Source organism: Alligator sinensis, unplaced genomic scaffold (genome assembly GCF_000455745.1).
Source record: "Alligator sinensis unplaced genomic scaffold, ASM45574v1 scaffold966_1, whole genome shotgun sequence".
NCBI classification, from domain to species: Eukaryota; Metazoa; Chordata; order Crocodylia; family Alligatoridae; genus Alligator; species Alligator sinensis.
Genome location: NW_005842161.1, coordinates 44,969 through 59,808, shown reverse-complemented (window position 1 = coordinate 59,808; position 14,840 = coordinate 44,969). Strand labels below are relative to the sequence as shown.

The window sequence follows — 14,840 nt, the reverse complement described above, 5'->3', positions numbered from 1 at the left end:
ACAGGAAAGCCTTGCCTCTTGAAGTTCCTTACAGTTGAGATAGCTTCCATAACTAAGATAATTCACAAATTATATATTGTGCTAGATATCTTCTTGGGGAAAAAGACAATTCCCCCTACTACAGAACATGGTAAATTCCAGCTCACAACAATAAACCCAAATCCTTTGGTGAAAATTTCCATTTCTATTGTGAACGATCTATTCATCCCTAGGGTAGGTAGGGTTTGTGGAGCTTATTATTTTAAGGAAAGGCATATTTAGGCAAGCACATATAAATTCTAACTCTTTGAACTAAGATCCACAGAGATGTTATAATGACATTTTCAGAGCTACATGTTCCCTGGGAGAGACGCAGCACTATCCTTTAAATACAACATCTAAAACAAAAGTGCACCACATAGAATTCTCTTGCCTAGCTTCTCCTGAGCACCAAAGTGGGATGAAGTCCTCTGCTAGAAGAAAGGACATGGTATTGACTTAATTTAGATAAGCAGTACACTGCCAGTGCTCCTAAGAACTAGGCTTTGAGACTGAACTAAAGAGTCTTTTTTGAATTTTCTTAGGAAATGAAAGCAATGAAGTTTGTGGGACTCTCTTGTCCAAATTAAAAGTGCAATGCTGGAATCTTGTTAGAGAAAGCTTCTAACTTAAAAAACAAAAACACTCACTTGACTGGAGCTAGTAGCCAAAAAGGAGGCCTATTTTAATAGGTAGGCAAAATAATGATATCTCCTGCAAAGGCTCAGCATCCTACAAGGAACAGAATGATGTTCAAAGGTCATGCTGTATGACCTTGTAGGGTTAGAATAAAGCTAACATTATAAGGTAGCATTTACTGTTGGGATTTATCCAATATATCCCTTTCCTGAACATGCAACTACAGACTTAGCTTTATCGCTTAGAGACACAACCAAAACAGTCACCCTGAGAAGACTGGAGGCCTAAATACTCATTCCCCCAAATGGAGAACTGGCCTTGCAATAGTAGGTCTCTTCTAGGAGACAGAAACATCTGAAGATTCAGTGGTAGGTTACTCAGAAAGGCATGAATAGTATCACTGCTACTGCCTTGTTTCTATCTTTTGCTATCCAGGGCATCAGTGGAAAAAGTGGGAAGACATATCAGGAAATTTGTCCAGCACTTAGAGACATCATTTACCACCTCAGATCCGGGGCCTTGACAGAGAGATACTGAAAGGCACTTGAGCTAGATAAACAGAATGCAGAATATCATGAATTACTGTTTTTTTTTAATTCAAAGAGGGCAGTTACTATCCCAAACTGACCTATGAGCAAGTATTTCTAGGTGGAGCAGCCATCCTGCTCATCAGTCTTTCCCCATGCCAATCCTGGTGTTTATCCTTGTGGAGGAAGGGATGCACAGAGCTATAGGAATCTTTGAAACTTCCCCACCCAATGTGGAATACAATAAATCACATGCTTCCAAGTTATGAAAATACAATTAACTCTTGTAGCCAGAATAGATCTGTTATCTGAGGTCAGGGAAGCAATCCAAAAAACTGTGTTACAGAGGGCAAATACAATACTCTTTCTGATAAGTACTCCCTGAACTGAAATGAGGAGGTGCCCTAGAAAAGTTACCATTATTTTCTCTATTTATAGGTAGGGGAGAAGAAAATACAAGTGAAGCTAGATTCTTTCAACAGCAGGCAGAAGATATATATTCCCCTTGTAATAGAAGCAGAAGATACATAGGGAATACCTAAAGTTTCTACACAGGTGAGGATGTAAATTTGATCACAGAAACATGAAGGTCAGTTTTTCATCAAGCTCCTGTAAGAATGAGATTCTCTGTGACACCATGTGGTTTTTTTATGACAGTCTTAGTCCTTTGGTAATATTCTTCTTGCACCTGATAGTACTCATCCACAGAGTAGGCCTACGATTTCCTTTCCTGGCACTGTGAGTCTGTGTCTGTTCCAAATCCAAGATGCTCTAGGATATCTATTACTACTTTCTTTCTGTAGAGAATCCTGATCACAAAAGGCTGCCTAGGAAGACGTTACATGATGTTTTTTTCTGTAAAGTAATTATTATTGCTACTATAAATGAAGAGAGACTCAGTGAACACACGTAAAATCAAACGGTAATCATTGAAGCTGGGAAAAGAAAAAGCTGCCATCCATCTGCAAAAATATAAGAACTGTCTGAGGATGGTAAAATGGGAATGCTTTGAAGACAAGTTTCCATTAGGAACTTAACTGGGCATTTCCAATAGGGCCCTGTTTTGCTTGTCCCTCATTCTTTGATGATGAAAATACAGTAGGGAGTGGGGTATAATATGTGAAGGCGGAAATACACACTGCACCATTTGTTCATGCTGTGGACTTTTCATGGGCTGTGAGGCTAGGAAAAGAATAAAGCAGTTCCTTTGATTCTTGCACAGCTCCAAAGGGTATCCCCTCCACAGTGTCACCTTATTTGACCAGAGCTTTATAGTCATCCTTTTTGCTCTTAAGAGACTGCCCCATGCCAAACAGCAACCTAATTTCAGACATGACTGGCTGGGAAAAATGAAGGCAACAGAGGACAGACTCCTGGAGCTGGGGTAGAAAAATTATTTTTCTAATGATTCTAAATAGTCTCAGCTTTCCATGCTCTCTCCCCCTTGTATCATTAAGACATCTAGAAACTGATTTGTCCCATTGTAGGATCAGAAGTACCAACAACTCATATGGCTGTATAAAATAGAAACAAATGTCCTCAGCCCTTACATCCCAGAAAAAAAAAACACTAAATTCAAGCAATTTTTGGCTTGAGAACAGAAGTATGCTGTAAATCTGTCCACCCACTTCTGGTAGGCACACTTCTTATAGTAGTAGTATGTGAAGGCACTTTCTGTGTTGGAATTGGGAGACGGTTTTGAGTTAGCACCTAGCTAGCTAGTCAGTATGTGAGAGAGAGAAAGAGACATAGGGTCTGGGGAGGTTGCTTACGGCTCCATGATTAAAGTTTGTTGGTAGTTCTTCTTATTCCTCCTATGCCTGTATTTCCTGAACCCGGTGATCACCCAGTGATGTTGTCAAATGTAGTTAATGATAAAGAATTTGAAAGAATTTGAAATCCAAACTGAAAAAGAAGTTGGAAACTGAGAGCAAGTGGAGTAACTCAGACATGTGGAATGACAAGGGCCTCTAAGGGATCCTTCTGCACAATTATAATCTAAGGAAAAGGATAGCTGGTCGTGGAAGTGCTCCAACCTCTATCTGCCCTTCTAGTATTGGGAAATATAGCAGGGAACTGGAGAGTGTTCAGACAAAGGTTGAAGTGGTACCTAGCAGCCACAGGGGCAGAAGCAAAAAGTGACAAAGTCAAATAATTTGTTTTCTTACACATTGCAGGAGAGGAAGCTATGGCTGTTTATAACACCTTTACATTTGCAAAAGGTCAAATATTAAATGAAATTTAATACTGTCCTTATTTGAGGAATACCCCATGCCAAAAAAGAATAAGACCCTTGAAAGGCACAGAGTTTGATGTGCAAACAAAGTATAGATCAGTATGTTACTGAAGTAAAAAAAACCCCTAAGAACTGTGTTTTCGGGAACTTGACAGAATCTCTGATTAGTGATAAGATTATTTTTGGCAATCCTGACACTGCAATACAACAAAGACTACTGCATTAGGAAGACTTGCCCCTTGAAAAGACTGTCTAAATGTGCAGGGCAGCAGAAACTGAAGGCTCAGACTGCAGAGCTAAATGCACCAAAAGGGGGTCATCCATGTAGAAGGCATGAAAGCATGTGACCAGAAAAAGCCACCTCACAGGGTGCAACTTTCCACTAGTAAGAAGCACCTCACAGGGTACAATATTCAATTAACATGGAGAGCATTAAAGGGAAAGAAAGCAAATAAGCAGGCATGTACCAAGTGTGGAAGGCAACATAGCCTCAAACACTGTGCTGCATTTAGAAAGCTCTGTTTTAACTACCATAAGAGAAACCATTTTGCCAGGTGTTGCAGATCCCAAACAGAAAAATCCCGAATGATTACAGTTGACAGCACACTAGGATAATTTCACAGATATGGCAAAACCAAGCAAAATCAATGAGAGGGACTTGATTTTGACAGTGAAAGTACAAGGAAAAATGGTTTCATTTAAATTGGACACTAGAGCTCAGCATGCATCTAGAAAATTAAAATCGAGACCAAAAGTGAGTCCAACAAGCATCAAAATAACTGGCTATTCAGGACCAAATATATAGGCTTCCCCTCGCTTTATGCAGGTTGTGTACGAATTCGCTCTTATGTGATGACCGTTTTTATACCAAAAATTCGTTATATCCGAGGCAAATTCACTTTTATGTAATCGATGTGGTGGAAGCCCGCAGCCAGCTGCTTTGTGAGGTGCATTGTGGGAGTGACACACGCCAAAATATAGTCTCCTGTGTGGAACTATGTTCCTTGCTCACTGTCTGCAACATGCATTTCTGTAGTTGCCACCCCCATTATGGCTTCTAAGCATCCCGCTAGCTTATCTCTAACTGTCTGTTGCTGGTGAGTATCGAATTGTCTTGTAAAAGTGGTAAAAATGGGTCTGAGGGTCAGTACAGTCAAGGTCTTGGAATGTATCCCTATTTGTTACATTGTAAAGTGGGTTCCCTTTATGCAAATTCAAGTTATGCGCGGTTTCCCAGGAATGCATGTACTACATACTTTTGTCAGTCTGACACAAAAGTGAAACCTCCTGAAAGGCTCAGAGAGACTTGCTAAAGGAGTTGTAGAAAAGGGTAAATATGAAAGTGAGTGGTAAAGACTCACTCCAGAACACCGCGTTAGCAGTCTCTTCTCTGCAGACGGGTGTTGATGGAATTTTGTATTAGTAGGTTCTGTTGCACATGTAGGGCCTGAATAGTCAGGCAGCCATGCTATCAGGGGTGTCTTCCTCCACTGAAAATACTGAGTTCTTGATGAGCAAACACCTATTTATTTTGTACCTCTACCAAGCTAAAACTGGTATACTATGAAGAACCTTCTGGTCTTATGAAGAGGAGGGAAGGAGGTCTTGGAGGGTGGAAGAGAGGAAAGATAAGCATTTAACTCTGAAGGGGCAGTCTACATGTGCACTTTAATGTGCATTAGCCTATTTTAATGTGCATTGTGTCATAAAAAACCATGGGGCATTTGTATACATGTTTGCGCTACAGCACCAGGCGCTTTTAAAACCACCCAGCGCTGTGGCACATACATTTGTATAAATGGCGAAATGCACGTCATCACTGAGAAAATGGTGGGAGTGCACTTTTGAACTAAAACACATCAAAGGTGTTTTAGTTCAAAAGCGCACTGCCACCATTTTATCAGTGCTGACATGCATTTTACCATTTATATAAATGCGTGCAATGCAATACTAGGCACATCAGCTCGCCTGTGGAGCAGAGGTCCGGCGCGTCAGAGCAGACAATTCATGTCTATAAATGTCCATGCTCTTTAGTTATTGCGCATTATGACAGGCCAATGTGCATTTTCCTAGTGCCACACAATGGAGGTACTAGACTTAAGTGCATTAACTAAACTGCGTTATTGCACATGTGGACATGGCCTGAGCTAATGTCTCCCTCTCTTTATTCCAAAGCATATGCTGAAGGAGAAGCCAAAAATAAAAATTAAACTGGCTTTGGAATACCCTTAGGAAATGCCTGACTCAGCAGTCACTGGGCATGTCTACATGAGATGCTCTACTGCGGAGTAATGCTATACATGAAGATGCTTACTGCTCTGTAAGTGGCTCTAACCACAAGTAAATTTGTTACCTGCAAATGCAAGTAGAGAATTTACTCGAGATTACTTACTGCATGTAGTGTACATGTAGATGTCTGACCAGGAGCAAATGTGCTCCCAGCCAGCCAGGCAGCAGAGGGGCAGGAGATTGCTTCCTGCCCCTTGGAACTGTCTGCTTCCAGGGCAGGCTCCACCACTGGAGCCTGGGTCTGGACAATGTCCCCCTGGCCCAGCAGCAGGGAGCTCCAAAGCCCCTGCACCACGATCATGGGGCCAGGACTGGGAGTAAAGGATCTCCCAACTCAAGTCCTGCAGTCGTGGGGCCCGGGCTGGGATATCCTTATCTCCCAGCACCAACTCCACAGTATGCATACCCCTGGGAGTATGCGAGACACAGGAAGGGGGTACATGGGTACGGTTGCAGGGCTGGCACTGGGAGATGACACCAAACTTTGGGGCAAAGCATCCACACCAGAAGACAGGCAGGTTATCCAGGCTGACCTGGACAGGCTCAGCAAGTTGGCGGATGAGAATCTGATGGTGTTCAATGCCGATAAATGCAAGGTTCTCCACCTTGGGGAAAAAAACCCGCAGCATCCTTATAGGCTCGGCAGTGCTATGTTGGCTAGCACTATGCAAGAAAGAGACTTGGGGGTCATCATTGACCACAAGATGAACATGAGCCTGCAATGCGATGCGGCGGCTAGTAAAGCGACCAAAACGCTGGCTTGCATCCATAGATGCTTCTCAAGCAAATCCCGGGATGTCATTCTCCCCCTGTACTCGGCCTTAGTGAGGCCGCAGCTGGAGTACTGTGTCCAGTTTTGGGCTCCACAATTCAAAAAGGATGTGGAGAAGCTTGAGAGAGTCCAGAGAAGAGCCACGCGCATGATCAGAGGTCAGGGAAGCAGACCCTACGATGACAGGCTGAGAGCCCTGGGGCTCTTTAGCCTGAAAAAGCGCAGGCTCAGGGGTGATCTGATGGCCACCTACAAGTTTATCAGGGGTGACCACCAGCATCTGGGGGAACGTTTGTTCACCAGAGCGCCCCAAGGGATGACGAGGTCGAATGGTCACAAACTACTTCAAGATCGTTTCAGGTTGGACATAAGGAAGAATTTCTTTACTGTCCGAGCCCCCAAGGTCTGGAACAGCCTGCCACCGGAGGTGGTTCAAGCGCCTTCATTGAACACCTTCAAGATGAAGCTGGATGCTTATCTTGCTGGGATCCTATGACCCCAGCTGACTTCCTGCCCTTTGGGCCTGCTCCCAGGGCCCTGCATGTGTAGACATGTGCCCGAGACAGTTTACTTTCAAGTGATTTATTCAAGATTATTTGCACATGTAGATGTACCCACTGAGGAGCAATAAACTGGAGGGAACTTCAGGGGATGCAGTAACTGTCTTTCTGTAAGTGACTGACAGGCCTGGTTTTGCCCTGAAGCTGCAATTAGGCTAAAAGATCAATTGTAAATGGATCTATGGGGACCTTGCCACAAAGGAAAACTGTAGAAGTTCTTCAGTTAACTAGGTTCTGAGTGAATGCATTTCTTCTCAGTTTTATATGTCTTCTTTACTGATTCTACAGGAGCTACATAGTACTAGGAGTAGAGCTGGATACTCCTGCTAGATTAGTATGTTTTATAAACATTTTGGTATAAAACATATTTTGAAAGGAACGTAATTTTTCTGAGTTAATCCAAAAAACAGAAAAAAATTACACATCCTCTGCATAAACAACTTACCCCCAAAAGGTGTTGGAAACTGAGCCATGGTTCAGTCACTTTTAGCTTGCTAATGGAGGCCTGGAACAGAAAGAGAGCAGAGTAATATAAACAGATTTTCATGACATAATATAACTTCCATTTTAAACAACTATTACCTCTAGAGTTACATGCTCAGTTACTATGTAAAAAATAAGGGAAACTAAGATGGGAGACTGTATAATTGTAAAACATTAAGGAAAATGATTACTAAGGGAGAAATTAATGTATAATTATTTATTATTATCCTACACATTTCTGACATTTGCTTTCACTTGTGTACCAAACATATCCACAAGAGCAAATTACCTTCATTTATAATAGAACAGTGATGTAGTAAGAAATGGAGTTAAATCAGCCATACAACAGACAAGATTTTAGGAAAAGCAAACACCATGTTCCTCAAACTACATTCCTTCCACTGAGCATGACTGCTCTGCTCCTATTCAAGTGCATGGGATGATCCTCCAAGACCACAGTTGATGAAAGAATCCCATTTTTATTTTTAACTTTTGTTTAACAAAGAACCCATAAACTTCACTGTCTTGCTCATCTAGTATCCTTTCACGGTTGTATAAAAAGCATAAGGAAAAATGGCGACTAAAGTGCAAATAATGCTTGTTATTCTGTTAAAAATGTACTCAACAATAGCACAGGCTAAATTGCTGGCACCACAATTCTAAAGGGAATATTACAGGCAAAATGCATTAGAGTGGGACAACCATACATACATTAAATGTGTTAAATACAATTTCTGTTTTCAAATTAAAACTACGCCCCAGGTTTTTTGGAATTTTTTAAAGGGTCATTTTTCTTATTCCACACAAGAAGTGACATGAACTGTCTGAGCCACAGGACAATGGCCAGTGTCAGAGCCACAAAACAATGAAAGAACAGCCTCCTGTCCTACTAGATACCACTCATGTATTCCAGGTAACAGAAGAAAAGCAAAAGAAAACAGAATTGAAAGGAGAATAGTTTAGGCTACTTAAGTTGCAGCAGAAATTTATCAAAATCATTTAAGAAAACAAACAAAAAGGGCTGAGAAAACTGCATTAAGCCACATGAGTTTTCTTTTGTCTGATTTCCCCAGTGTTCTTCTAAACCTCCATGATATTCTGATTGCACATGCCTAAATCTACTGCATACATGGCATACCACTACCGTCACTGCAGAGAAAATACTTTGCTACTATTACAGTAATCAATGTCATGAAAACCAGACTTCCTACTTAATTGTAATTTGGGGAGCAAGAAAAGAAACTGACAAGATGTGACAGATCACTTTCTCAGATAAATCATTTTACTACCATATTTGTCTCATTCCAGAAATACTGCATTATTCTGAATTCTCCTTTCAAACTGCAGGCAAAGTTTTGTACATGAGATAGAATGGATTCTAGTCATTAGCCAAGAAACCTGAAGTCATAGCAGCTAACATAAAGAAATTCCATGAGGTCATAATCCAACACAGGTTTTACCATTTAACCATTCTGTTAGCAACGGTCATTTTCTCAAAGGCTTTCAAACCTTCAGGAATTAGCACTTTAACCATTGCAACTGTTCAATGATCACTTAATCTACCCCCGCTTATTATTGTAGTTTTACTTTCTAAAACTATCAGCAAATGATAACACAGCTTCCAGTCCAATGTCTTCCAGTAACTACTTACATAGACATGTTGCAGCATGAGAGTGTCATCAAAAATTCTACTTGTTTAAAATGTTAAATGTAATAGGAAGAAAGATGAACTCCTGCCCCCAAACGCTTACCATGTGGGACTGTGGAAAAACCCCCCAAGGAATGCAGTAGGAAAAGAAGAGACAGGAGAGGAGGAGAGTCAGAGAGAACGGAAGACCAGACTTGATAAGAGAGAGAATCAGAATAAAAAATGAACAAAAATGCAATTCAACAATTCATTCACCTACTCACATTTCACAAGTTTAAAAAAAAAAATCAAGGATTATGATTATTGGGTCAGAACAGGGCTTGCAAGTTCAGCCATTTAAGGGAAAACAATCTCTTATGTAGAGTTCAGGAACTCCACAGGAAGAAGTAGCTTATCACTCCTACATTGTATGCACCAAAGTAAGTCTCATGACTAGTCACCAGCTGGATGCTGAGGAATGCATAAAAACCATACCAAGCGGAAGAGAGAATGGCAGTGAAAGGGTAGTGGACAGAAAGAGAGAGAGATATTAGTCATTAGCAAGAGGCACAGAAGAAAAGTGTCTTGAAGAGACACAAATGAGGGAAGTAGAAAGTAAACTTGAGAGATTGGAAAAAATTAGACTAAAGACAGACAGACATACCAAAAGATTCAATGGGAGGTAAACAAAGGGAGAGAAAGATCAACATACCAGAGAAAGACACAGTAATTTAAGTCTGCTGATCACTGTCAGTACAACGCTTATCTATTATGAAGAGTAATTTGATTTTACATCCCAGGAGATGCTAGGGACCTATGGAGATCTGACTGGGAATGCAAGCTGGGCCCAACAGCTCAGTGTTCTTTTATATTCAAAAAGCATGAATAATGTTTGTTCAAGCTAAGGAGTCAGAGTTCGAATAGCCTTATAACAATGAGTTTGGAGGGGGCAGGGTTGTTTTTTAAAGAATCTTTTAGATAACAAGCATTTTGAGGCAGAAACTATGTTCTACGTATTCACTAAATGTCTAGCATAATCCATTCTATTAAGACTTTATCTTATATTTTAATAGGATTTTAAGGAAAAGTAAGCACTCAAGAACCGAATTTCATTTTACAATTTAATTTTACAATCTTAAGGTGGAAAAGAAAAAGAGACTTTCCATAATCAAATTATTCCAGTACAGAATTTATAAACATTACTAGACAAGCTGGTATTTATTTGAAAGTGTCAAATGATCGTGACATTTTAAGTTAGAATATTGTGAGAAGAGCAATAAAGAATTCTGGACCAGTCCTTCTCGCTTATTTGTTTCTTTTTCTTTTCCCTTCCCCTATGTCACTCTCCCCCATGCCTCCCCAATTTGCCCCAAAAAGTCAAATAAAGTTCTCTTTGGTCAAGTCCTGCTGACATATATGTGACTTAATGTACAAACAATAAAGGACATTTACCTAAAATATGCAGGGTGACACAATCCATTTGTCCTGACTAGTAAAACTATTCAGAACAAATTTCACTCTCAACTCCATAAAATTGTGCATATACACTTTAAAACATGCAGTCTAGGGGTTCACATGAAATTTGTCGCTACATATTTCTTCTACCATTTTTACCTAGCATCAGAACATATTTATTTTCTTAGACATGTCCGTGCGGGCACTTCCATAAATCACATTCCAATGAAAGCACATGGGCATTAATCAATAATCTGCAGATGCGTGTGGCTTCAGTTACATACATTTTCACCTCACATCACCCACAGTGAATCAGTTAACAGAAACAGCCTGAAGATTCAATTCCATCTCTGCTTAAGACGTTTACACTATGAAGAAAAAGTTTGCAGGAAGGATGTCTACTGAGAGGAGACTGACTTTACCACACCTTCAGCTCTCCTGTGAAATATGAATTTTCATCTCTACCCAGGAGAACATTTACCGTCTTTGCAATCTCCTATGCCTGATGAAGAATGCCTGTGCCTGAAAGCTTGCAAATAATTTTTTTTTGCAAATATCTAGTTGATCTAATAAAAGATATCACCTCTGCCACAAGTTTTGATTCAGTATTTCAAGTTTTGGGGGGTTGTATTTATGAGAAAATGCCTTGCTTTTCTCTGTCCAGGTTCTTCCTCCCAAACCATATCCTTGTGCCTATTCAGAAATATACCCAGCAACACCTTATCTCCCCACATTCTCTTCATACTCCCCCATCCTTGCAGCAAAGCCACATGCAGCCAAAACTACCTCCATAGCTCCTTGTGCCCCCTTGATGTGCCCCCTTGATGACCCAAAACCCTTAAATGCAGGGGGGGATGTGGGCATGCTAGAAGGGAGGAATAGGCTGCAATCGGACCTAGACAGGTTACAGTGGTGGGCGGATGAGAACAGGATGGGTTTCAACACTGACAAGTGCAAGGAGCTGCACCTGGGGAGGAAGAACCAGCAGCATACCTACAGGCTGGGAACTCCCTTCTTGTCAGTGCAGAGGCAGAAAAGGATCTTGGAGTCATTATTGATGCCAAAATGAACATGGGCCAACAGTGTGGGGACGTGGTCAGGAAGGCCAACCGCACCTTGTCATGCGTCCACAGAGGCATCTCAAGCAGGTCCAAGGAGGTGATCCTCCCCCTCTATGCAGCACTGGTCAGGCTACAGTTGGAGTACTGTGTCCAGTTCTGGGCGCCGCACTTCAGGAGGGATGTGGACAGCATTGAGAGGGTCCAGAGGAGGGCCACCCGCATGATCAGGGGGCAGCGGGGGAGGCCCTACGAGGAGAGGCTAAGGGTCCTGAACCTGTTCAGCCTCCACAAGAGAAGGCTGAGGGGGGGATCTAGTGGCCTGTTACAAACTAGTCAGGGGGGACCAGCAGGCCTTGGGGGAGTCCCTGTTCCCTCAAGCACTACCAGGTTGACTAGAAATAACGGTCACAAGCTGGCAGAGGGTAGATTTAGACTAGACATCAGGAAGCGCTACTTCACAGTCAGGGCGGCTAGGACCTGGAACCAACTTCCAAGAGAAGTGGTGCTGGCTCCTACCCTGGGGGTCTTTAAGAGGAGGCTAGATGAACACCTTGCTGGGGGCATTTGACCCCAGTACTCTTTCCTGCCATGGCAGGGGGGCGGACTCGATGATCTGCTCAGGTCCCTTCCGACCCTACAAACTATGAAACTATGAAACAGGAACTGAGAGCTTGTCTGCACTTTTTCTTTTATTCTTGTCTGCACTTGATAATTCATTCTAATTAAGGCGCTTTGTGAATTCAAAGTACAATAGCTATTATAGAACACACAGACAATTGTTGATCAGTCTGTGGGCATGGAGACACTCAACGCTTAGACCAGTTTGAATGTAGTTTAAAACTGAAGCAGACAGACGTATGTCTGTTAAACTGGCCATGGGCATGGAGACACTCAACGCTTAGACCAGTTTGAATGTAGTTTAAAACTGAAGCAGACAGACGTATGTCTGTTAAACTGGCCTGTTAAACTGGTTTAGAGATGGCAAAGTTCAAAAGTGTACCTTGAAAATGAAGTCTCTCTCTAAACTGGTTCAATGTTACATGCGGACACCAAGTATTCCACCCCTGAACTGAAGAACAGCTACCGTCACTGGTCCCAGCCCAGGCACCATCCCAGCCACCCAAAGGAGAGAGTAGGATGTGGCCAGCCTGCAGGCTCCACAGAGCCAGCAGGACTCCTTGGGTCAATGCCCCTAGGCAGTAACTGAGGGTGGCAATGTTGATGGGCACCCTTTGATGTTGCCTTTTGGCAGTGTACAGGGCTGAAATGGAGCATCTTTATTTTGTACTGTTTTTTGGAATTTAGTGTTGCATTTGGTAGGAGGAGGGGAAGGAGTTAGGCGTGCTTTCTGAGGAGAAGGTGACAGCCCCAGCCTGTGGCAGAAGGAGTGGAAGTTTGGAAGGGACATTGGAGAAGAGCAGAAGACGAGAAATTGTCCTTGGGGTCAAGACAGGGTGGTGGAGAATGGAGAGTCGGGGTGGTAAGTTGAAAGAGGTTTCTTGTATCCAGATGTGATCAACAATTGAGCGGTGTAGTTGGGATTGGTGAGAGGGTTTGCTTGTATTGGGGGTTTAGGCAGGGATGAAGTGGTTGTGGGAGGAGGGAGAAACTTGAAGTTTTCAGGTTTGGGGTTGTTTGTAGCTTTTGGATAGGATGGGCTATAAATAGGGACCTACCAAATTCACAGGCCCCGGCTGCTGATTACACAGCTGTAACACAGCCAGCACTCCCCGATTTCACAGCCATATCACAGCTAGGGCTGCCATTTTGAAGGTGGAGCAAAGCAGGGGCCCCCCACGTCTCTGCTTGGGAATGGGGTGCTGAAAGTCCTACCCCTCCCAGGCATCAATTGAAAGCCCTAGCTGGAGCTTCCTGGCTTGTTAATTCAGTAATTCTCTCTCTTCAGGGAGCAGAGGGCAATAATTACTGAGCAATTACCGATTTGCTCCGCTCAGGCTGTCATCCCCCCCACTTCAGGAGAAGGGGACTTTTGGCGGGCTTTTCCCTGCTCCTTGCCCTGCTTCTGGAGACAAAGAGATGGGAACTTTTCCCACCTCTCTCTTCCCCCACCTTCACCCCCACTTCAGGAAATGGCAGTTTGCCTTTTTTCCTTCTCCTCTTTGCTCCCTTCCCCTTTCCTCCACCCTTCTAGGAGACAGCTCTTTCCCGGCTTTTAGAACATAGCCGGTTACCCGCGGTTTTTTCATAGAGAACCAGCTATTTCACGGGAGACTGCCAATTACACAATTTCCATGAAATCATGTATATGATAGGTCCCTCGCTATAAATCTAATAAATAAATAAATAAATAAATATTCTGGGACATGGGTCAGGTCAGTCTTCCAGACATCCCACATTGCATTGCTCCTCCCCTCCTGCTACAATTGACCACTATGTTGTGTAGCCAGGACTCTACTGTTCCCCTCCCCACCCCGTTTTTTTCCTTTTGTTGGCACCATTTATCAATGAGCTCCCTTACATTGTTTATTAAAAAAAAACCCTCTTCCTAACAACCAGCTGTGTGTTTACTCCCTATTCAACCGTACGCTCTCATCAAACCCACCCGAGCCTTAGGTTGCTCAAAAGCACATGGGTTCAAGTACCTCCTTCTCCCAAGTCGAGCAAGCGCACTTCTGATGTTGGTCATTTGGAGGCTATTGAAGTTTACTGAACTCATGTTTAGAAGGGAAGGGAAAAAACAGAAAATTCTCCCAGCCACAGGGTTACCCAGCCCTTGGGTCCCCCATTCCCTTGTCCATTTCAAGACATGCTGGGTTGGATACATGCTCCCACCAGATGACAGACCACAGCACTTCACACAATTGTGAACTCGTTCCCAGTCAGTGATATTTTGCAGCAGTTCAACTATTACATGTGCCCACACCATTTATGTACAAATGGGTCACTGATGTGTTATCTTGACAGGAAGCCAGTCTATGCTAGTAACATTCTACACTAAAAATGAGCGTGTATCTGTGTGGGAAAATAGAATTATGAGAATTTACTCTTAGTAGGCATATATATGGAGTTTACGGAATGAGAGAGACTTTGTAATTAAGTTATTTTTAAACCTTTATTATTAAAAAAAGTTTTTTAAAAATTGAAAGGGCAGAAGTGTGTATCCTCCACACACCACAAGCTAAGGATGAAATGCTTGCCAGTAAAACACCTGT

General features: G+C 42.4%; 1 protein-coding gene across 3 annotated transcripts in view; it reads right to left on the bottom strand.

Moving 5' to 3' along the window:
* Positions 1–14,840, bottom strand: part of ITSN1 (intersectin 1) — a 174,132-nt gene that overhangs the window by 133,325 nt on the left and 25,967 nt on the right. For all 3 annotated transcript variants that reach the window (XM_025206536.1, XM_025206535.1, XM_014520847.2), the window contains exon 2: positions 7,487–7,546. In XM_025206536.1, coding sequence (XP_025062321.1) covers positions 7,487–7,514 — 28 coding nt within the window. In that variant the 5' untranslated portion in view covers positions 7,515–7,546. The remainder of the gene's footprint in view (positions 1–7,486; positions 7,547–14,840) is intronic.